The sequence below is a fragment of the Petaurus breviceps genome, unplaced genomic scaffold (genome assembly GCF_028583685.1).
Source record: "Petaurus breviceps papuanus isolate PSGF00001 unplaced genomic scaffold, PetGlider_PUasm1.0 90977, whole genome shotgun sequence".
NCBI classification, from domain to species: Eukaryota; Metazoa; Chordata; class Mammalia; order Diprotodontia; family Petauridae; genus Petaurus; species Petaurus breviceps.
The window spans coordinates 8,600,318-8,616,323 of record NW_027187391.1 but is presented as its reverse complement, the minus strand read 5'-3'; the positions used below and the strand labels follow the sequence as shown (position 1 = coordinate 8,616,323).

The 16,006-nt window shown below is 36.9% G+C and overlaps 1 protein-coding gene across 1 annotated transcript in view; it reads right to left on the bottom strand.

Annotated features, from left to right (window-relative positions):
• The window catches only part of MAP3K5 (mitogen-activated protein kinase kinase kinase 5), a 292,350-nt gene that overhangs the window by 90,842 nt on the left and 185,502 nt on the right, over positions 1-16,006 (bottom strand). The window contains exons 12-13 of the mRNA XM_069077285.1: positions 9,608-9,657; positions 5,371-5,466 (exon numbers count right to left, since the gene is read on the bottom strand). Coding sequence (XP_068933386.1) covers positions 5,371-5,466; positions 9,608-9,657 — 146 coding nt within the window. The remainder of the gene's footprint in view (positions 1-5,370; positions 5,467-9,607; positions 9,658-16,006) is intronic.

Sequence of the window (16,006 nt, the reverse complement as noted above, 5' to 3'; positions counted from 1 at the left end):
AGGTCTTCATGACTCCAGGCCAGGTGATCTATCCACTGCGCCACCTTGCTGAACCTCTAGGGTATAAATTAAGAATGAATATACATATCTAAGAATCATTTCTATAAAGATGATAACAACTCATGGGAAATGAGGAGATCACCAAATAAAAAGTACAGTTCAGAAAGAGAAGGGGACCCAGGGATAGGAAATGGATGAAGATTCAGCAATGGAGACCGAAGAGCAGTCAGACAGATATGAGAACCAGGGGAGAGCAGTGTCATGAAAATAAAGAGAAGAATAGATATCCAGGAAAAGAAGGTAGTTAGCAAGGCCAAATGCTTTAGAGATGTCAAGTGGTATGAGGACAGAAAAAAGACCATCAGACTTGGAAATTAAGAGAGCATTGCTACCTTTAGAGCAGGCAGTTGCAGCTGAGTGACGAGGTCAGAAGCTAGACTGCAGAGAGTTTAGAAGACAGTGAAAAGAGGGGTGGAGCCAAGATGGCTGTGTAGAAGCAAGAAAACTCAGTGAGCTTTCCCCATGACCACCTCGAATACCCATAAAATATGTTTCTAAACAAATTTTAGAGCTGCAGAACCCACAAAGAAACAAATCTCCTGCTGAAGGCAGCCAGGCAGGTGAACAGGAAAGGTTCATTGCAGCGTGCTGGGGGCAGAGCCCAGCCCTGTGTGAGCCTGTGGTTTTAGCTGGAGGGCAGCTCCAACCCTGGAGCAAACTTTGGGAGAGTGGATCACCAGCAGCAGTGGTGGTTTCCAGAATTATCAACCCATAAATGCCAAAGAATTAGAGGTCAGTGTAGAACTCTGTTGGAACTGGGGCGGGGGCGGGGGGGGGGGGGGGGGGGGGGGGGGGGGGGGGGGGGGGGGGGAGGATGGAGGTGTGGTCTGTCCCCTGACCCTGGAGCTAGAAGTGGTGGAGGTGTGGCAGCCCTGCAGCCACCTCCACGTGGCTGCTTAAGAGCTCCTGGCCTGTGGATTGTAGAGGGGCCAAGCAAATATTCAGAGGATAACCACTCTTGCTTTAACCTGCCTGGATATAGATCGCAGTCTTGGGTGGTGGTCCTGTGTGACCAGTGAGCTAGAGAGTGTGGGGGCTGTAGAGATGGTGCCCTCCTAATAGCTCCAGCAGCTGCAAAAACCCAAGCAATTTGGGACAAAGCTCTCCACTCTGGAAGCAGAGTTTTACTGTGGCAAAAAGCTCAAAGTCAAGTAATTGAATTGTAACATGAGCAAGCAAAGAAAGCAAAGCAAGCACTGCAATCCAATTTTAAATTCATTTTTGGGGACAAAAAGGATAAAAACATGGAATGGGAGGAAGACAACGAAGTCAGAACTCCTGAACCAAAAGCTTCCAAGAAAAACATGGTTACAGGCTATGGAGGAGCTCAAGAAGGATTTTGAAAATCAAGTAAGAGAAGTGGGATAAAAATTGGGAAGAGAAATGAGAACGGTGCAAGAAAATCATGAAAAGAGAGTCAACAACATGACTGAAGAAAATAACACATTAAAAATAGATTAACTCAAATGGCAAAATAGTCTCGAAAAGCCAATGAGGAAAAGAATGCCTTAAAAAGCTGAATTTGCCAGATGGAAAAGGAATTTCAAAAGCTCACTGAAGAGAATAATTTCTTCAGAAATAGACTGGAGCAAATGGAAGCTAATGACTTTATGAGAAATCAAGATACTATTAAACAGATCCAAACAAATGAAAAAAAAATAGAAGGCAATGTGAAATAACTCACTGGAAAAAACCATTGACCTGGAAAACAGATCCAGGAGAGATAATTTAAAAATTATTGGACTACCTGAAAGCCATGATCAAAAAAAGATCACCCTTCAAGAAATTGTCAAGGAAAATTGCCCTGATGTTTTAGAACCAGAGAACAAAATAGAAATTGAGAAAATTCACTGTTCACCTCTTGAAAAAGATCCCCAAAAGAAGACTCCTAGAAATGTTATAGCCAGGTTCAGGAGTTCCCAGATGAAGAAGAAAATATTACAAGCAGCCAAGAAGAAACAATTTGAATATTGTGGAAACACAATCAGGATAACACAGGATTTAGCAGCTTCTACATTAAGGGATCGAAGAGCTTGAAATATGACATTCTGGAGATCAAAGGAGCTGGGATTAAAATCAAGAATCACCTGTTCAGCAAAACTGAGCATCATGTTTCAGGGGAAAATATGGTCATTCAAAGAAATAGAGGACTTTCAAGCATTCTTGATGAAAAAACCAGAGTTGAATAGAAAATTTGACATTAAAATATAAGAAGCAAGAAAAGCATGAGAAGGTAAACAGGGAAAAGAAAGCATAAGGAATTTATCAAAGTTGAACTATTTACATGCCTACATAGAAAAACAATCATTGTAACTTATGAAACTTTTCTCAGTATGAGGATAGTTGAAGGGAATATAAATGTATACACACACACATATATATAGGAGGGTAAATACATATGTGGGTGTTTGTATATATGTGTATGGGTATACATAGACAGAGGGCACAGGATCATTTGAATAGGAAGGGATAATACTTAAAAGGTGAAATTGAGAGGTGAGATAGGAATATAATGAAAGGAGATAGGGAGAGACAGAATGGGGTAACTTATCTCATATAGAAGAGGCAAAGGATAACTGTTACAATGGAGGGGAAGAACAGGAAGGCAAAAGGGGATGGGTCAGGCTTACTCTCATTGAATTTGGCTTCGGGAGGGAACGACACACACACTAAATTGTGTATCTTGCCCCATAGGAGAGTAGGGGGGAAGGGGATGAGAGGAGGGATGATGAAGGGGAGGGCAGGTTGTGGGTAGGGTAGTTAGAAGCACACACTTTTGAAAAGGGACAGGGTCAAAATAGAGAATAGAACAAGTGGGGGGGGGCGGGACAGGATGGAGGGAAATAAAGTCAGTCTTTCACAGTATATCCACTATGGAAATGTTTTACGTAGCTACACATGTACAATATATATTGAATTGCTTATCTTCCCAGTAAGGGTGGGTGATGAGGGAGGAAGGGAAAGAATCTAGAATTAAATGTTTTAAAATCAAATGTTTAAAAATTATTATTATTATTATTATTTTACATGCAACTGGGAAATAAGATATACAGGAACTGGGGTATGGAGATCCATCTTGCCCTATCAGAAAGTCAGAGGGGAAATGGGGGGAGGATATAGAAGAGAGCAGACTGGGGGAGGGGGTATACAGTGGGATCTCTGTTTTGGGGTGGTGGGTAGGGGAAAGATGGGGAGAAAATTTGTAACTCAAATCTTGGGGAAATAAATGATGTAAACGAAAAAAACCAAAAACCACAAGTGAAAAAAGAAGACAGTGAAAAGAGAGGGAGGGAAGCATCTAGCACAGATGATTTTCTCAGTGAGTTCAGCTGAGAAGGGGAGGGGCCTCATACCATGATAACTGGTGGTATGGTCACATCATACAAGGGTTTTTTGGTGTCATTTTTAAAGAACAAGGAAGACTGGGACATTTTTGTAGGTAATGGAGAAATAATGAAGATGAAAGAGTGGGAATCATTATAGGAACAATCTGCTGGAGGAGATGGGAAGGCATGAGATCAAGGATGCATTTGGCCTGATCATCTCCAATTGCTGTTGTCCAGATTTTCATTTGTGCCCAACTCTTCATGACCCCATTTGGGTTTTTCTCAGTAAAGATGCTAGAGTAGTTTGTCATTTCCTTTTCCAGCTCATTTTTATAGATGAGGAAACTAAGGCAAACAGGATTAGGTGACTTGTCCAGGGTCACACAGCTAGTAAGTGTTGGAGGCTGGATTTGAATTTAGGAACATGAGTCTTTCTGACTCCAGGCCTGCCACTCTATTCACTGTGCCACCTAGCTGTCCTCTCTCAGACTGTAGTGAAGCAGAAAATAGGGGGAAAAGCTATCTTAGTGATGTCAGATGAGGAGGGGAGAAGAGAGCACTCTCTGTATATATCCTTAATATTTTCTGTGAAAAACAATAACAAAATCAAACCCAAAACTACTAATACCCAACAAGTGAATTAATTTGCTTTTCACTTAAACATATCTTTAGATGGATTTTCCCTCCCACATAGAGAATAAAGATCTGAAACCTAGTTTCTATCAAAGCATTCTTTGATGTCAGCAATGAGTTTTGGCTTTTGGAAAATGCAAAAGAAATAGCATTTAATCAAGAGTAAGAATAGAATGAAAGCACCAAAGTTTCATTGAGGTTGACTTTAAAATTAATTCATCATGATTGATTATCTATCTCATGTAAAATTTTATGTGTTCATGAATATGTCACTTAAACCAAATAATTTCCACAGGAGTCAAGAACAATTAACACATGCACTTTTACTGAACATACTTTTATTTTAAAGTTGTTCTAATCAAAGGGTTTCTGCTTTGATCAGTCATCAGTAAATGAAAAAGTATCTGAATCTAAGAAGTTCCTTTGCATTTCCTTTCTTATGTCTTAAACAAATAATTAGCCTTTAGAATTGAAATGTAGACAGAACTATAATTAGCAAATTTGCTGATTTCTTATATAGTTTATATTAATTTAGCATAAAGTAGGAAATACATAAAATTTCCAACAAATAAATAAATCTTTCTATAAATTAATAAAAGATACTAATAAATTTGCTAAATTTCCTACAAATTTTGTAGCTATATGAGATTTAAAATAATGCTACACTTAGGAATCATGTCTTAAAATCTATACATATGTATATGTAAGCAAATATGATTACAACTATTATATTAGTTGTGCAGTCAAATCTACTGATAACCTACATGTGAGTTTTTTACCATAAATTTTTAAGTCAATTGACTTCTACTATACAGCTTCTATTCCTTACACATATTCAGTCACTGTATGATCAGGAAATAGACACTATTTTAGCTACCTGTCTAAGCAAAACATGTTTTAGGAGGGTAAATCTGCCGGGGAAAATTATATACCACTTGTTACAGAATAAAAAAGAAATGATTTTTTAAAAAATTACCTACATCAATGTTCTGTCTCATTAATGTAAGAAAATGAATGTTTATACAAGAGAATTTAGGAAAGACAACTGTGGTAATCAAAAATTACAGTGATTGCATTTAAAATGAGATAAAATCTATAAACTAACCAATGAAGCTCAAATTAATATTATCCCTGTGGGAAGAATTATTCTTCCACATAAAGTTTGATCTATTAAAGGGCACCAAAGATTAAATGGCTGATAAAAAAAGAACCTAATTAGGTAGTATTAACTTATACAAAGAATTTACACAGCTGGGAACTCTCAACAGAGATGGCACATTCATTCATTAAAAGAAAATAATAATCAGGTAACTTAATTTTTTCCCCCTTCAAGATGATGACTAATACGTACTTTTTGCAGTGAAGTTCTGTACAGAAATAAATTTGAAAATCATCCGAGTTGTGAAGCACATATAAAAAGCAGCATCTTTCCTCAAACTTCGAAATGCTGAAACAAGACAAGTAGTTGTTAGTTAAGGAAATACCACCTCGTGGGTAGCTGGGGGCTCAGAACAGAGATAAACATAATTTACACCACAACCCAATATAGTGATTGTAAGCAGCAACACTCACAAATACTGTGTGTGTGTGTGGGGGGGGGCTTTTAAGGTGATATTTCCTGTGTATCACAATGATAAAAGTGTTTAACACACTGAGTCCTATCCTATATCCTCATGTATGGGCAGTGGAATTACTATGAATTCTTACACTCTCACAGTTTGGCAAGAGGAGAGAAGTACTGCTCAGTACTGATGACCATATGCTATTAGGCACCAATACTTGGTGACTGCCTGGGGATGCTGTCCCTAGAGGGTTGCTTATAGAAGGAAATGGTCAGATGGTGTATGGCAGCTGGTAAAATGATTTAAAAGAAACAGAGTCTACTAGGACTTGGTTTAGAATAAGCAAATGAAATAAAAGAAATGAGCTATGAGCTGACAGGGGAGCAAAGAGGATCTGCCTGAGCTCTCCTATAGGAATTTAGCCATAATATCTATTTTATAGGTGAGTATCTAACTTAGAGTCAGAGCTGACAGCAGAATTGAATTTGGAATTCAAGTCTCCTAAATTATTTCCTAGTGCAAGGACTCGGGAAAATTCTATTTGACAATAAATCACACTGGATGCTTTAAAATTAGCAATGCCTAGAATAAATTTAGTGTGGCACAAAGGATAGAAAAGTGGACCTGGAGTCAGAAGACCTGTGTTTAAAACAGGCCTCTGATACTTACTAGCTGTGTCACCTTGGGTAAGTCACTTAAACCTGGTTTGCCTCAATTTCCTCATCTGTCAAATGAGTTAGAGAAGCAAATGGCAAACCACTCTAGCATCTTTGCCAGGAAAACACCAAATGGGGTCACAAAAAGCTGTGCATGACTGCAATGAACAAACAACAATAACAAAATAAACTTGGAAATGGATTCCGTAGAAAATAAATACAATGAAGGAGGACTGTGATCTTTACTTAATATCCTTGACAATATTTACTGCCTAACATACAAGCCTTACATTGAATTAGGAGTATAATATTTACAGACTGAGAGGCAGCATGTCATAATGGAGAGAGTAACGGACCTGAATCTGAAGGATATAGGTTCAAATCTCATCTGAGTCACTTAGTACTGTATGACTTGGGGCAAGTTATTTATACTGCCTGAAACTTATTTTCTTTAGCCACAAAATAAAGATTTTGTACTTAAAGGCCTCTAAGGCTCCTTCTAGATCTAAATCCATATCCTATGACTAAATCTGAAGATTGAAAAGCGGAATCTGAGCTTGTGTTGATTGAGAAACCTGTCTAGTATCCCAATGCAGTAACTATAATTATTTTCCTTTATTAATTCATTAATGAATCAATAAATTAATAATTAATTATATAATAATTAATAATTAAATAATCAACTAAATGCCTACTATGTACAAAGCACTGTGAAAATATTTTTAAAATAGCACAGGTCCTTGCCTTGGGATATTAAAGGGAGAAATTAATTGGCAAGAGAAGCATACAACCCATACGTACAAACCAGAATAAACATAAGGCAGGGAACATAAGCAGGCAAAGGAGAGATTAAGACAGAGGATTCTCGGAAAATGTGAGGAAGGAGAGGCTTTCACCTGGGAACATCAAAGAAGACTTGCCTTTCTGAGTTCAAATCTAGCCTTAGACACTTACTAGCTAGGTGATCCTGGGCAAACTGCCTGCCTCAGTTTCCTCATTTGTAAAATGAGCTGGAGAAGGAAATGGCAAGCCATTCTAGTATCTCTGCCAAGAAAACCCCAAATGGGGTCATGAAGAATCAGACACAACTGGAAATGACTACACAACAATTAACCATCACTCAGTGGTCCACAAAGATTGCTAAGACTGTAAATTGGAGACAAGATTCCTGTCTGCATTGGTAGAGGCAGTTTCTTCACCTAGGACAATGGAATCATAGATCCAATCGTATCCCTATTCCATATAGGTTTGGGAACTGTCAGCATACACAGAGTTTTCAAGAGAACAGATATATGAATCCCACAGTCACTTATTAGGCACCTGCTATATGCAAGGCTGTGTGCTGAAGAGATGACATAATATAATCTCTGCCCTTGAGAAGTTTTATTTGCTAGGGAGAATAGGAGAATAAGATCTATGTAATGGAAATGTAAAGTAGAGAATGATGAGGATAAAGGAGAGATTGAGAGAGTTTCTATATCCAGGTAAGTGCCCAAATCCTTGACTTCCACGTTTTTCAGTTCTCTGAAGGATATATGAATTCACATACTTAAAAAAAAAGAAAAAAACCCAACAACAACCCAAACTACTGAAATTGGTAAGAGACAGTATATTTTAATTTTAGATAAAGTAAGCATTCATCAAATTCACAGTGGATCTTGACTGTAAACAATAACTTTGTTCTTTTCATAGAAATCTGGCCTGGATCTCTGATTTCGTTAATATGGGGAATTCTGCATGGAAACGTGCTCCAGTGAAGTATACCAGCAACATGTACATAGTTAACAGCTGAGTAGGATGCTGAGAAGATAAATGACTGGGTTACAGTCACCAAACCACAAGTACCAGAGGTAAGGCTTGAACCCAGGACTCCTGGACTCCAAGGGTCAGGCTTTGTATTCAATATTGGATACTACTCTTCCTTAGAGGTTAACTAAAGGAAATTCCTTAATGTTAAATGGACTGTGCTTTCATTCTAACAACATTGTTATTGATTATAGGACAGAAGTACCTCGGACCTAAGTCCTCCTGGGTGGTGGGGGAGAGGAGAGAGAAATATTTAGGCATGAGTACCAAAAGAAATTCATAAGACCATAGACTAGAATCAGAAGAGATCCTGGAAAACTTCTAGTTGATCACCTATATTTCACAGGCGACCAAACTAAGCTCCAGTGAGATTGTCACCTGCCTGAGGTCAAAGAAATAATAACAGAGGCAAGATTTGAACCCATGTCCTATGTCTTTAAAATAAGTGGTCTTTCTACTATACCACTCTGCCTCCCTCTAAATGGAAGATGGCTATGTCTACAAGCCTGGGTCATGGCATAGATCCAAAGAGTAGTCTTACCATTAATAATGGATGACATTTATAATAGCCCTTTAAGGTTCACAAGAGATGTTACAAATATTATCTCATTTAAACTTTGTAACAACACTGGGAAGTAGGTGCTCTTATCTCTATTTTATAGATAAGCAAACCAAGGCAGGTCAAATGACTTGCCTAGTGTCACACTCAGTATCTGAGGCCAGATCTGAACTCAGGTCTTCCTGACTCCCTGTCCAATACTCTCTCTGCTATGCTACTTAGCTGTCTCTTAAAAGCTGCCCTAGGAATATGAGAGGTTACAGGATTGATGCAGGGTCACACAGATAAGATGTATTAGAAATAGAACTTGAATTAAGGTCTTCCTGGCTTTAAGGTTGGCTTTCTATCTACTACGCTTAATGCCTCTAGTTGGTAAAAGCTGGTTAAGTGATTAAAATTAGTTCACCATTTAATATTTTTTATTTTCTGTATCAACCTTTCACCTCTACTCCCCATTGCCTTATTTTTAATAGGTGACTGATTTTGCATTCAGTTCTAAAAGTGAAATTATTATTGCAAACATATCCTTCAAATACTACTTGTAATGATAATTGCTAACATTTATTTATACCTATTTTATGTTACTCAGTGACATTTATATTTATTATATGCCAGGATTAGCATAGCGCTTTACAACTATTATCTCATCTGATCCTCACAACAACCGTGGGGGAGGGGGTGTGAGTGCTATTACTACCCCATTTTACAGGTGAAAAACCTGTGGTAAACAGAGGCTGAGTGACTTGCCCAGGGCCACACGGCTAGAAAGTGTCTTTTAACTCAGCCCTTCCTGACTCCAGCCCCAATACTCTATTTACCTTTTCCATTAGCTGCCTCAGTTATCTTCAAAATTATGCTAATAAGACTGAACAGGGCTGGTCAGCTTCCATCATTAGAAAACTGAGTGAAGTTTTTTGCAATCATTATCATGACTGACCCTCAAGAAAATGTGTCAGAAACACATCTCTAATTAAATTTTAACAAAACACATCAAATAAAACTTACCTTACTCCCCTGACGGAAGAAGCACTAAAATTCCACTCATGAATACCTTTCTAAAACACACAGAAGGATAAAAAAAGAAAAAAAAGTTATAAAAAGAAAACACATCTAAAATGCAAAGGAAACATGAAATAAAACATGATTGTTGTCTTTTGTAGAATATACACAGTTATGATAAATATAAAGGTGAAATCTTTTGAGACTGGGGCAAAGTAGAGGAGAGATGATGACAGGGCTGAGGGGGACCACGTACTGTTTCCACCCAAATGCTAGACACTGCTATCCACACTCTTGCTGCCAATACTACTTAAGGTCCTCATGTGCATAAATAATTCTCCAGGAATAAATTTAGTACCTCTGAATGGACTCTCTCTCAGGTTACAGAAGTTATAGATGCTGGGTTAAACAATTACCTGATGACCTGAGAGCTGGAGCAGTTTTCAAAAGTGACCAGGACAATCAGTTTTGTGAAATTCTAACTCTCAATTTTTTTTTCTTTTTGGAGGGCAGTTGGGGTTAAGTGACTTGCCCAAAGTCACACTGCTAGTAAATGTATCAAGTGTCTGAGGCCAGATTTGAACTCAGGTCTTCCTGACTCCAGGGCCGGTGCTCTATTCACTGCACCACCTAGCCGCCCCCTAACTCTCAATTTTCAAAAATTTAACATAAAAAAATTTTTGACAAAATTTTGAAGGAAAAAAAAAACACCTACTGCTCTAGAAAATTAAAAGAAACTCAAACATTAAAGGCATGGACATTTTCCTTTTGAGAAGCAAAGCTCTCATTTGAATGTGGTCTTTAATGATTTTTAAAGTACCCAGTCACCATCCTTTGAGGATGCACTTTTTTCAGAGTCCACAAAAACGATATTTCTTAATCCCTTAAAATAAAGTCCTCAAAAAATATAAACAAAAAAGCAAAGCGAAAACCAGAAGACTCTGACCATTGCTCTAATTAACATCAAAGATTAAAAGGATATAAAATTAAATTTTCTAATATAATTTTAAATCTTAGGAAACAAATATAATGTAATCAATATGTGCACTTGTTGCTATAAACCCAAACAAAATGAATTTGTGGATTAACCCTTTTATACACATGCACACGTGTACGCACAGATACAAAATCCATTCATGCCTCAATGAAATTTACTAGACTTTCTCACATTTGTTATAATACATAGCCTTTACATTATTTCTTTTTAAAAGAGATACAAAATCCATACATGCCTCAGTGAAATTTATAAGACTTCACATTTGTTATATATAGCCTTTATGTTATTTTTTTTGAGAGGTACAAAATCCACACATGCCTCAGTTAAATTTACAAGACTTTTCACATATGTTATAATAAAATATAGCCACAGTGACAACAGCATTGAAAGTAGGAGTGCAGTAGAAAGAAGGCTCAAACTGAATCCAAGAAATCAGCATTCTAAGTTTGGCTCTATCTGGGTGACCATAAGAGTAAGTCATGTAACTTTTCTGAGCCTCAATTACCTCATCTATAAAATGAGGATAATAATATTCACCCTGCCCATGATCTGTGAAATGGGGATAAAAATACTTGCCCAGCCCACGAAACAAGGTTGTCATCAGGAAGGCAATTTACAAGTTTAAAGTGTTATTTATGTAAATTGGTATTTTTAATATATTCTCACATACACGAACTGACTGGTGCTTATGCCATGGGTAGCAATAACAATGTAACAGCAAATTCAATTCTAACATAATCCTGGCTCAGGAACTTTAAAATAAACAGGGAGATAAGCTTTAACTCATCCTAGATAACAAAACTCAACTGTCAGTCAGGTTACTGCTTTTCTGGTCAAGTAGTAGGTAGGGGAGGCCTGTGGTCTAGACTAGTTCAAAACTATTTTCTTCACCTCAGCTATCAAACAGTCACATTTCTGAGATTTCTCTACTTCATCCTATTCAGTTTAATTTTACAGCTATTTCTTAAGCCCCAAGAATGTACTGGGGTACTGGGTTAAATGTTGGAGAATATAAAAATGAGTAAGAAAAAAATTTTTTCTTTAATGTTTCATCCTTAAAATCCTGTAATGGAGAAAAGACATGCACATTGATGAATGAATAAAAAAGAGAATGGGAAATTCCTAAGAAGAATAGACTATAAGAGATCTAAAGATATACTTACAGACATATAGGGACTACATATATAATCAGCTAGTTCAACCCCCTAATTTTTCTAATAAGAAAACTGCTGCAGAGAGAGATTAAGGAGTCACAAAATCAGTAAATAGTACTGGGACAAGACCCCAGACCTAAATCAATGCTCTTTCCATTTCTCCAAATGGCTTTGGAAACTGAATTTTAAAGTTCTGTATTTTTTTCCAGTGAATTTTGCTATTTCTTTGGTTAAATTGTTTTGTTTTTTTTTTCTTTCACTTTGTCACACTGTTGAAAACAGAAGTATTTTCTTGCAATCTCTGACCACAGGATTTTGGGGAAAAGCAAAGCAAAATTTAGTTTTACAATGGCTACATAGCAACACAATATCTATTGCACTTTCTAAAAGGAATGTCTGAATAATTTTCTCCAATCCCTAGGTTTATGAATCTCCCCTTCAGGCTTATCTTTATACCTAGCTGTAGCAGGATACAGAACATGTAATAGGCACTCAATAATAAATATTTAAATAATTGAATTAAGGTGTTTTTTCACTCTTCTTCAACCATTAGGCATAAGTTGATAAATCTGATTAGAATCTTGGCTATACAATATCATATCATCGATAGCAACTTGCAATAATGATGGGAGCTGCTCCTGCGATCTCATTGATAGAAAGAATTAGTGCAGAAGAACATCCCCCTCTATGAATGCAAGTTGGTACATCCTCTGCAATTTATAGTCTTAGAGAGTCACATAGGGCAATGAGACATAAAGTGATTTGAAAATGTGCTCAATCCTGTTCTGATTTTATAAGGATATACGCACATATATACGTACATACATGTGCACAAATAACATGTATATACATGTGTGTAAGTATGTATGTATATCCTTATAAAATCAAAACATGTGCTCAAAAGCACCAAGCGATAATTTTCGAGAAAGCTTTTAAGTTCCTTTTCAAAAGGATTGAGCACATTTTCAAATGAGGAAACTGAAAATGAAGAGTAGCAAGTTTTTGTCCATGTTCACATAAATTACAAATCTGAGACTAGGACCTGGGTGTCCTGGATTCTTCGTTCAGGGCTCTCTGTATTACCCTAAACCCCACCCTGCTTCTTCAGGGAACCATGAAAAAAAGAATTGAGTAAAGGTGTGTAGTGAAGAGAATATTTTCTTGACCATCAACAATGATTAGATTTTTTTTGAGGAACCAAAGTAAAAGACCTCCCCCCCCCCCAAAAGCCCTTCCAGGAAAGCTCTTACGAAGCTTTCCCTCTGACTCCCTGAATCCACTATTGGTCATATATCTCCAAGGAAATCAGACAGAAGGAAAGGTCCCAACATATACTAAAAAGCATTCATAGCAGCACTCTTTATCTTAGCAAATAAATAAAGTAGGTGCTTCTAAGTTAGGGAATGGCTGGAAAAACAAAAAACTATGATGTGTATGTAATGAAATCTTAATTGTACAGTAAGAAATTATAAGTATGAAGAATCCTGAGAAAGATGGAAAGATGTTTTATAAATTAATGCAGAGCAAAATAAGCAGAACCAAGAGAACAACATACACAGTGACAACAATGTAAATGAAAGCTCACTGTAGAGGAAAAGATGTCCAAATGAAAGAAAAACCAGCAAAATATACCTGAGAACAGGTACTGTTCAGTATGTACAACATACTGTCCCCTCACAGAGAAAAGGAGGATGACCAGGAGAGGATATTATATAGATAGATGGTCAGATGCAGTCATTGTATTAGATGTTTTTGCTTAATTACTTTTATTTGTAGAAAGGGTTCAATTAGGGTGGGGTGGTAGTGTTTGAAATGATTGTGATGCATTTATAATCTATATCAGATCCATTGTCTTGGTGAGGGGGGAGGGGAGGAAGAAAAATTTGAAACTTAAAATCTTTCAAAATAAATATGTTGAAAATTGTTCACATGTGATTATAAAAAATAAAATACTATTAAGTGAAAAAAAGAAATAGTTGTAATATAAAGACAAAAAGCATTAACACATAATTTAAATATTAGGAAACTAAATAATTTCAGAATGCCCCTTCTTTCTCATTTTAATTCAAATTGATCTACCATATTTATTCATATCTTTTGTTTCCTCTTCCTCCAAATTTGAGGAGAAAATACATTTTTAAAATTTCCTTCCATAATTCTCTTTGTAGTTGTTTTTTCCCCTTGTTTTGAAATACCCCTTTTTCTCTCCTCTAATGAAGCAGGGACTAGCTAGCTGTTTGTCACTGGCTAGAGTAGAACTGAGAGAAAGCTAAGTCAGTACTCACCTTTCTACCATGGCACAGTACATCTTATGACCCTAGTCTGGGGTATAAGGCCCTTGGAGCTCCAACATATATCCAGTTTCTTGGGATACGTGTGGTGGACTGAGTCACAGCAGTTGTGAAAAGAATTTGTGGACCAACAGTACTTAAATTCTAAACTCAAATCTGAATGGACGAAGAGTCCCAAATATAAGCTGTTTCTGTTCACAGACAGACACACAACTTCACTTAAAGCAGTTATTCATTTTAGGCAGCAAGGAAATACTGAAGGAAGAAATGTCTGGAGATCTGGGTTTCCATTAACTTTGCCACTGACCACTGTATGTGTAACTCTGGATGGATGAGTCAATCGTTTTATAAATACAGATGAAAATCTCAAAGATTGAAATTTCTGAGAAAAGTAGTGTGGAATGCTTAGAAAAATTTTAATGTCTTGTTTTAAAAAGAAAAAAAGTGAGAAATGATTAAAAGATGTGAGTAAATATGATATATCGAAGTTATACTTCTTCAGGGTTTAGTTAATTTTCAGATAAATTGCAAAAAGGAATGTTCTGCCTTGATCAGTTATTCAATATATGGTATTTATTTACTTGAATCAGAGAGCAACTAAAATAGTAATGATGTAGAGCAGATTTGTTTATAGCTTGATCTCCATTATTTATAGTCAGATCTTAATGCCTGAGAACTATTTCTTCAGTTTTCAGTCATTTTTTCATTCGGGTCCAACTCTTTGTGACCCCATTTAGGGTTTTCTTAGCAAAGATACTAGAGTGGTTTGCCATTTCCTTCTTCCAGTTCATTTAACAGATGAGGAATTGAGGCAAAGAGGGTGGAGTAACTTGCCCAGGGTCACACAGCTAGTCTGAGGCCAGATTTGAACTCATGAAGATGTCTTCCTGATTCCAAGCCCAGTGCTCTATCCACTGTACCACCTGGATGCCCAACCCATGTAACTTCTCTAAAACTAAAAATGACAGATTTCAAAAAAGCAGAAATAATAATAACTCATATTTAAATAGTGTTCTATACTTACAATATACTTTTTTTTGGGGGGGGGGGATTTAATCGTGGTTAACTCATAAGTATCTGAGACTGAATTTGAACTCAGTCCTCTTGAGTACAGGGCCACTTCTCTATCCACTGCACCACCTGGCTGCCCCTACAATATACTTTTCACAAGACCATAGGGCTTAGAAATAGTGGGGACCTTCATAATCAAAGTCCCACTGGTCCAAGACCATCATTTTATAAATTAGAAGACAAGCCCAGAGAACTTAAATGATTTGATCCCAGTCACAAAGGTAGCAAAGCCCAAATTCAAACTCATATTCTGACTCTAAATTTAATGCCCTTTCCATTCTTTCACAAAGTACTGTTTCTACACATAGTCCTAGCGACGTTAATAGCACGGATATTATTTTGTCAGTTTACAAATGAGGAAACTGAGGTTTCAGAGGTAGAGACAACTTGCCCAAAGTCACATAACAAAGTCAATGTCACAGTCAGGATTTGGATTTAGGTTTTCTGACTGCCAGTTCAGGCCTCTTTCCTTTACACTATAAGAAGTGGACATAAATAGAGTAGATATTTTCATTAGGAGTTTTTAACATTTAAAACAAGCATTTAGAATGGCCAGTATAGAAAGAAGCAGCTATAGACCTGCAGTTCTCTTAAGAAAAATAGAATGGTGAAAATGTAAGATTCAGACTAAATTCTCTGTCTTAGGACTGGATTTGTGAATTCCTTAATTTTGGGAACTCTGAGGCAAGGAAATTTCCTCTACTAATGCAGGTGAGCAATTTTTCTATAACTTAGAGTCTTACAAAGTTACGCAGAGCAGTAAGTGGTTAGGTGACTTGCCAAGGGCCACAGAGCCAGTATTTTTAAATCAGGACTGGGACCCAGGCCTTCCTAGCTCCAAGGCCAGTTTTCTATCCTTAATAGAAAGATTAGATCTATCTATGCCTTTGAA